At 32.3% G+C, this 7,531-nt stretch overlaps 1 protein-coding gene across 1 annotated transcript; it reads right to left on the bottom strand.

Annotated features, from left to right (window-relative positions):
* Positions 1 to 757: 757 nt before the first annotated feature.
* LOC111053685 (transcription elongation factor SPT4) lies at positions 758 to 7,520 on the bottom strand. Its single transcript, XM_022340603.2, has 4 exons — positions 7,222 to 7,520; positions 3,663 to 3,769; positions 2,816 to 2,871; positions 758 to 1,086 (listed from the first exon to the last, which is right to left on the bottom strand). Exons 1-4 carry the CDS (start codon positions 7,288 to 7,290, stop codon positions 968 to 970), a joined length of 351 nt encoding a protein of 116 aa, XP_022196295.1. The 5' UTR covers positions 7,291 to 7,520; the 3' UTR covers positions 758 to 967.
* Between the last annotated feature and the right edge of the window lie 11 nt (positions 7,521 to 7,531).

The following is a 7,531-nucleotide window of genomic DNA, read 5'->3' as shown; positions in this document are numbered from 1 at the left end:
GTATTTTTTTTCAAATATTTACGATAGCCTATTCAATATTTAAGGGATACGTTACATGTGAGTAATAGGAAATTAATATTTAAATGTACTTTTGAGCTGGTAGGACCGTACTCATCAACGTTGCTTAGTGAGGAAATGACTTAATGTTGTTTAGCAAATAACAACCGAGAGGACTAAAAAAATAGTACTGAGCAACGGTTACTGACACACAAGGGCCCGGTCGCATAAGAATCTGTTAAGCTTTAATCGTGATTAATTTCACGAGAACCAATCAGAGAAGACTATTTCGAAAAGAATGCTTATTCTCCGATTGATTTTCGTGAAATTAATCACGATTAAAATTAAACCGGCTTTTGTGCAACCAGTACAAGCCATACTTTCAAACAAGCAACGTTCATGAATGCGGCTCCAAGTGTTCCTGTTTGAGAAGTGTTTCAGAACTTCAGATAATCACATCAAGTCTTCAAATTTCTAAGTACGTGATACAAAAATAAATAAAATAAAAGTGACCTTTTTATCTAAATCCTACATGTTATTACTACTTACTCAAATATAGTATCAGAACCCTGGCTTATGAACAATAATTGAGTTGTACTAGAAACGAGATGAATCTTGACATTTTGCCACTTACATCAAGTAGACCTGAAATAGCGATCATAAAAACGGGCCCTAATAAGTAAAAATTATAGCAAGTAAATATCCATTATCAATACCAGCATGCAGGACATACAGGTCTAATGTCTTCAATCAACTTTTATTCTCATAAATTTGAAAATTGTATTTATTCTCATCAAAAACGAAAGGTTAAATTACAACAACACCACTACGGTGTTTTAAGTATGATGAGCTATGATTAGACCCCATAATAAGTATTACATAAATTGTCAATAGAAAAATACTGAAACATGATATTTACACACTTTTCACGTCTTTATTCACGATCAATCACTTTTAGGATGAAAACGTTTCATCGTTGGCTCATGTCACGAGGCCTGTACACAATTCCTCTGCTTTTCATTTCTCTCACTACGCTCTGAGGGAGTCTACCTGCCACCGAGATAGCGTACACTCCTTTGCAGAACCTGTCTGTAAAAATGAAAAAAGTGAATTTGAATTATTAAACCATTCAAGTTTGAAACTTGTGATTTTGGTGGTTGATCGATATGAGGAATCATAATACTCAGAATCATGATCATACTCAGAAGATTAAGAAAGAAAGAAAGAGATTCAAATGAAAGTAGAATAATATTACTTTTGGTTCACAAATCGTTGGACTTGAGGATTGGAGTTGGTTTGAATCATGGTAAAAACTGACTCAAGCAGTAATTGATGTGTTTGCTATCAATCACTTTTAAAAATTGTGATAATTCAAAAAAAAACATTTTTACATCAATTTTAAATCGTTCAACAGCAATTTGAAACAAAAACTAATATGAATCTAATACTTTATGTATATTCAACATAACTGAGCAATAAACACATAGCAATCACAAATGCAACAGTGACTTTAATTCAATATTGTTATCTTACAGTAACTCATCATACCCCCATGCCTTGATAATTGGTATAATTTGAGAAAACCGGTTTGTCACATTTTGAAATTGACAGGTTTGTTAAACCTAGATGAATTCCTTAACTCTATAAATTTAAATTTCTAAACACTATAATAAGTCCAGTCCGGGTGCAAATGTCATTCCTTAGTCATTTTTGGGTAACAGCTGTGGAAGATGTATCGATCTTTTCGTTAGATCTAGCATAATAAGGATCGCGATGCTGATAAGTCATCAAATAAGGTGCCTGTGATAAGAAATCACAGGCAAACACCTCCAAAACAAGATGGCCGCCAAAATTTCAGGGTTTTGCAATATCGCTTGTATTTCAATAACCGTTCAAGATATTCAACCGTTCTTTTGGACGAAAATATTTTTAAAATCCTCTAAAACGCATATTTTTCAGTTATAACCTTCAAAAACCCAAAAAAACTTTTTTCTAATTTTTTTCAAATTTCATTCCATTATAAATTTTCTTGTGCAAGAGATACAGAAAAATTTTAAATCTATGAAATTTAGAGCGATTTTTCAACTTTTTAACGATATATCTTCATGCGCTGTACGGTACGTCAAAAAATGAGTTCTCCAGCAGGGCGCTGGAAAGAAAACCCTGCATGATTTCTGGTGCGTTTTTCCATACTGTATTCTGTGTTATTATGCTAGACCTTACGAAGAAATTGACGCATCTTCCACGGCTGTTACCCAAAAATGACTACGGAATGACATTTGCACCCGGACTTGACATAGCTTGTTCGCTTTCTGGTTTTTAGCAGGCAAGTAAGGAATAAACCAACTCACTGCTTTTGATTTAAGCCGGACTGAAAGCCGATCTCTCATGTGTGAACCAAACCATGAGACCTACACATGAATATATGATAAATTCATGACCTAAGTGAATTCATGAATACTTGACCTACATCTAGCCCAAGATTGGTTTGAAATTTTCGTCTTCCAGTCTGAAAGCCGAAAAAATAAAATTTGTTATTATGGGCTATTTCTGGGTTTTTTCATGGTACAGTAAGTAATAATAAATCTGCTTGCTTTTTAAAAAACGTTCGAACTCAACGTGTGGGGGAGCCCCAAGACGCAAAGTTAGTCTGTATCCTACTATAGGAGTTCATGAATAAAAATTTCAAATTGGTACTATTCATAGAAAAATTTTCCGTCAGAGGACTGGTTTTGATTTGAATCAAACAGCAATGCTAGAAATCAGTTCAATCTATTGTTTGAATAGTATTCTAAGATAGATGAAGGTGGATACTTACTTATCCTCTGCCATTTACAGACCCAGCTGTCTTCAGGACTCATTACAGCAATCATTCTGCAAAACAAATGTATTTTGGTAAATGTTACTAAAATAAAATGACATCAATTACGATTCAATAGGCCTATCATTAATTAGAATTTGAAACTGCAAGATTGATCAAATTTCAGTCAATTTCAAACCATGTTTGTATTAGTGGTATAGATTTCAATGTATATTCATTATCGATAAAGAATTTTTGTTAATAAAACATCTCAGCATCCAACATCTTGTGTGAAAAACTTACTTTTAATAATATTAATAAAATATGAAATTTTACTTGATTCAGATTTTTTCATTAAATCATAGCTTAATTAAAGTAGGCTATTATAATACCATACTCCATACATAATCTATAAAAGTACAGGAAACAGAGTTAAAATTTGCAAGTAATATTGAAATGTTCATGTGATATCCCCAGCACAAGCTGAGACATTCATAAATAATTTCATCAATAATCTTATAATATATTTATAACATAATTAATTATAGTGTAACGAGTTCTAACTCTTGGAAATTTGATATTTATTTACAATTCTACAAATTCAAAAAAATAGTAAGAGATAGTAAAGTAATAGTCCGAGGAAAGATGAAATCATAAAATTGAATAAATATCGTCATATAAGAGCAAGCGGTGGGATGGAAGTTTCTGCTATTTCATTGTTCAATTTGAAAATCGAATGATACATATATTTTCGAATGATATATAATTTCCTTGCTCAAATAAGGAAATTATGTAATACCACAAAATTTAATTACTTTTCAAAGTATTAAAATTAGATAACCTGCTTATAGAACCACTTACTTACCCATCAAAATTTGAACTAGTGCAGTCATAGACATTATCCCTATTGTTTTTCATTCTGAGGAATTCGTCGCAGTTATCACAGCCATCATATTCAAATTGTTCGAATGACTGAAAAAAAATTGATTGATTATTTCAACATATATAACTTATGATAATCTTAACCCTTGTTTGAAACATTGAGGTTTCAAACAAGGGGTTTGAAACCCCTTGAAGGTTTCAAATTTCAATTGAAACATGAATGATTCAAAGATATTTTTTAAAAACTTGCCCACCCAACGATGAGTGTAGGAACGCAATTTGGTTAATTTCCAATTGTAGTTTTTGATTATACTTTTTGTAGTAATTGATTAAGCTATGGTCAATGTAAGATTATAGAGGGGAAATTTTGGAACACAATTTTTGACCCAGTAGCTCTTTTAAGGGGGTAAGCATATCAAAAACCCTCACTCCTACTCCCTGTGCTAAGGTGGTGGGGGTGGTTTGAGAGTGCCATATATTATGTTTTTGCATTATTGTTTTTTACAATATGCGCCTTTCGGAAATTTTTGTCGAACACAATCATAATATTAAAGCTCAAAAATTATCCTACAAGTTTCATTCCCAATATTTTCCCATATCTCTCATAGTTTTCTAGTTATGAGTTCTCTAAGGTATCACATTTTGAAGAAAAACCCTTCCGGCTCCGATTTTTTCATCTTTTTGGCCTTATAACTTTTTAACGATTCATTGAAAAAATCCGTGCTAATCATGGACTCATAGACATTATATTTTCCTCAATTTCATCTATGGTCTCATTATTTTACGCATCTCCCAACGATTGTTGCAGCCGTTATAGTGTTGAGTGTGAAATCTTCAGTTTAAAAACAATAGATCAATTTTCAAGGAAATTGGGAGGGAATGTTTGAAACACAATATTTGACTTCGCAGCTTTGTTTGAGCTAGTTAGAAGGTGAACATATTAGAAGTCCTCATCCCTACTCCTTGAGGGATGAGCGTAGTTTAAAAGTTGCATTTGTTTAATTCTGGCTGACACGCATGTAACTGGGAAACAATGCATTTCAGCGACATGGCTGAGTAAAAATTAAGCTAGATAAATTTCCTACAAGTTCTGTACAGTAGAGTTTTGTGATATATTCTTTGGTTTTTGAGATATTCACTTTTAAAAGTGTAAAATCTTTGTAAAGACAGTTGTTCTTCCAATATTTTGCACTTTCAGGGCTCATTACTCAACAAGAATGCATCGAAAAAATGTATTTTTTTACACAGGGGGTAGGAGTGAGGACTTTTAATATGATTACTCCCTTACTATCCTTAAAAGAAGAGCTACAGGGTCAAAAATTGTGTTTCAAAATTTTCCCTCTATAATCTTTCATTGACTGGATTATAGGAGTATTTAAAAGACAGTAAGTTGTAGAGCATTCAATTCTCTTCAATTTAATGTATTATTTCATCATTTTATGATTTCCATCAATTTTTATAGCAGTTATAGTGTTGAGTGTGGTTAAGAGTGAGGACTTTTTATATGCTTACCTTACCCCCTCACTATCCTTATGGACTGCGAGGTCAAAATTGGGTTCCAAACTTTTCTCTCTATATCTTTTTGAGCATTCGTTGCCTGAACTAGTATCTCATTACAAGTTAAGTAAACCTCAATGACTATTGAAAGGTTGTGAGCTGTGGAATTATTTTCTTTATTATATTGAATTAAACTGGAGTATGCTCCTTTTTTTAGTTAAGCCTATTTTGGTGTATTTTATAATTTCTAATTGTTGAATTAATATTCTATTCTAATCTTTATTTAGGGGGTCAATTATTTTTGTGCGGAGAAATTGAATAAAATCATGCAATGAAAATTAAATTACACTCAATACTTTGTTTACCTGATTTACAGGCATTTATTAGTAAGTAAAAAAATCTTATTCAACTTGTAAGACATGAGAGTAGCATAATAATATTGGTGCAATTGAATGAGTGCTCATTTCTCCTTTCAGTCTATGAGCTTCAAATTACTGTTTTCTTTGAACTTACTACAATTTATAAGTTATTCATCCTTATATTTCTCACATAAACCTGTTGTATAACAGGTAACTGAGGTACCATATGTAACAGAAAACGTCTTTTTCGGTCATTTATCATGTAAGAAAACATAAATTTCCTCAAGTTCCCATAAATTCCCGGAAATTTATGATTTTTGGAAATATTTCCCTTAAATTCCCTGGGAATATTTCCTCGATCTTAAATTCCCGGGAATTTTACACACGAAGTATAGTAAAATATATAAGATACCACCGTTCTGTATTATTTGTTGATGGGCCTACTCTGAAGTTGAGTAAATGATAACCCTAATGTGAGTAATTAATAACCAATAGTGTATGTTCTGAGCTCAAAATTCAAAAATAGGGATTCTTTATAAGTACTTATAATAACAATAATAAAATTGAAAAATGTAGGCGTGTTAAATGATTGGTTAGATTAGACCCAGAACCATACTATATAAACCACCAGGCTGGGTAACCAGTCAGATACCAGCAGAGCTAACATTGGTGGCTGTGTGTAAAGAATGCTGGGACACCAGCAACCGGGAGGCTAATCTGATTTTACACTGTGTGTGAAATCAGCAAATTAGTAGAAATCAACTTGAAATCCAATTTCCAAGAGAGACACGAGCCGGCCGCAAGAATCTGGAATCCCGGCTGGCGACCCTAGAGTAATAAGCTTAATAAGAACTAATAGACTACCTCAATAGCTCACGACTCGCTCAGACACTTGGTTTCTCACTGGTGGTTTATGTAATAGGGTATATAAATATTTCAATAAGATTCATTTTTGCTTGATGATTTCTATTCATAAATTAGTTATTAATAATTTCATGATAGATTTCTAACCTACTTAGCCTATAACAAACGCATTCTAATCAAGCCTTTCTGCAATGATAGAAGTAGGCTATTGGTTTAGCCTGCTAATCAAAATGTTCAGCAATTCAAAAATTCAAATCTCTTATGAAAGACTTGTATTCAATCTTTGTTAATTTGACCACCCACGGTAGGAAATGCATGATAAACATGTGTGTAAATGCATTTTATCATGCAAACACACATCATGCACGTTTTGTTGTCAGCGAGAGGCTACCAACATGAAATAAACAACCAGAAACAATATAATTATAAACAATTAGAAAATTACAAATTGTAATGGTGAAAAAACTTTAAATGGATCTGCAAAGAAAGTTAACATTAAAAAATCAAAGGTACAAAAACCTAAACTCAAAACTTTTGTTTGAAGCCTTTTGCAGTGATGATACAACAACGTATAACGACATTTCTGAGAACAAAAAATATGTTCACCATGCATGTCCTTTGTTAGTCGCCAGCCTAAGAAAGACTAAATAAATACCTACAAAAGTTCCCAACCAATCTATTGTATATCCAAATTGAAAGCCTAGACCAAGTTCAATGGCTGCAATCTTGAAATGAAAAATTAATACTTACAACTTCAGTTAACTAAAATTTAGAAAATGGTACATCATTGCTATTCAATATGATGACTAAAATTTAACCTACCTTTATAAGAGAGCATACTAAACATGCTCTTACTGATCTCAAATCTTTTGGTATAACGTCCATAGACATTTTTGATGCTGTAGTTTCAAATCAAGGAAACCGGTAAGATCAATACAATAAACAGGACTGTTACTCACTCAAGTATTCTCACTATACAACACTTTAAACAAATGCAGATTGGTATTTAAAAAGTATATGAACCAAATTAATTACAAGATAATAAAATAATATTGTCAACACAACAGACCACTAAAAACATGCAAATACACAAAGGTTAATCTTGTTCTCTACAAATCTACCAGAGTGCAGC

The sequence above is a fragment of the Nilaparvata lugens genome, chromosome 10, assembly GCF_014356525.2.
Source record: "Nilaparvata lugens isolate BPH chromosome 10, ASM1435652v1, whole genome shotgun sequence".
Lineage (NCBI taxonomy): Eukaryota > Metazoa > Arthropoda > Insecta > Hemiptera > Delphacidae > Nilaparvata > Nilaparvata lugens.
This window is presented reverse-complemented; position numbering and strand designations above follow the sequence as displayed.

Bases quoted from the DNA above. Each gene is read 5' to 3' on its own strand.
- LOC111053685 (XM_022340603.2), bottom strand. From the start codon at position 7,290: ATGTCTATGGACGTTATACCAAAAGATTTGAGATCAGTAAGAGCATGT. The intron at 3,770-7,221 runs GTAGGTTAAATT...ATTTTTTTTCAG, and splicing joins TAGTATGCTCTCTTATAAAG to TCATTCGAACAATTTGAATA. The intron at 1,087-2,815 runs GTAAGTATCCAC...TCATTTTTACAG, and splicing joins CTGTAAATGGCAGAGGATAA to ACAGGTTCTGCAAAGGAGTG.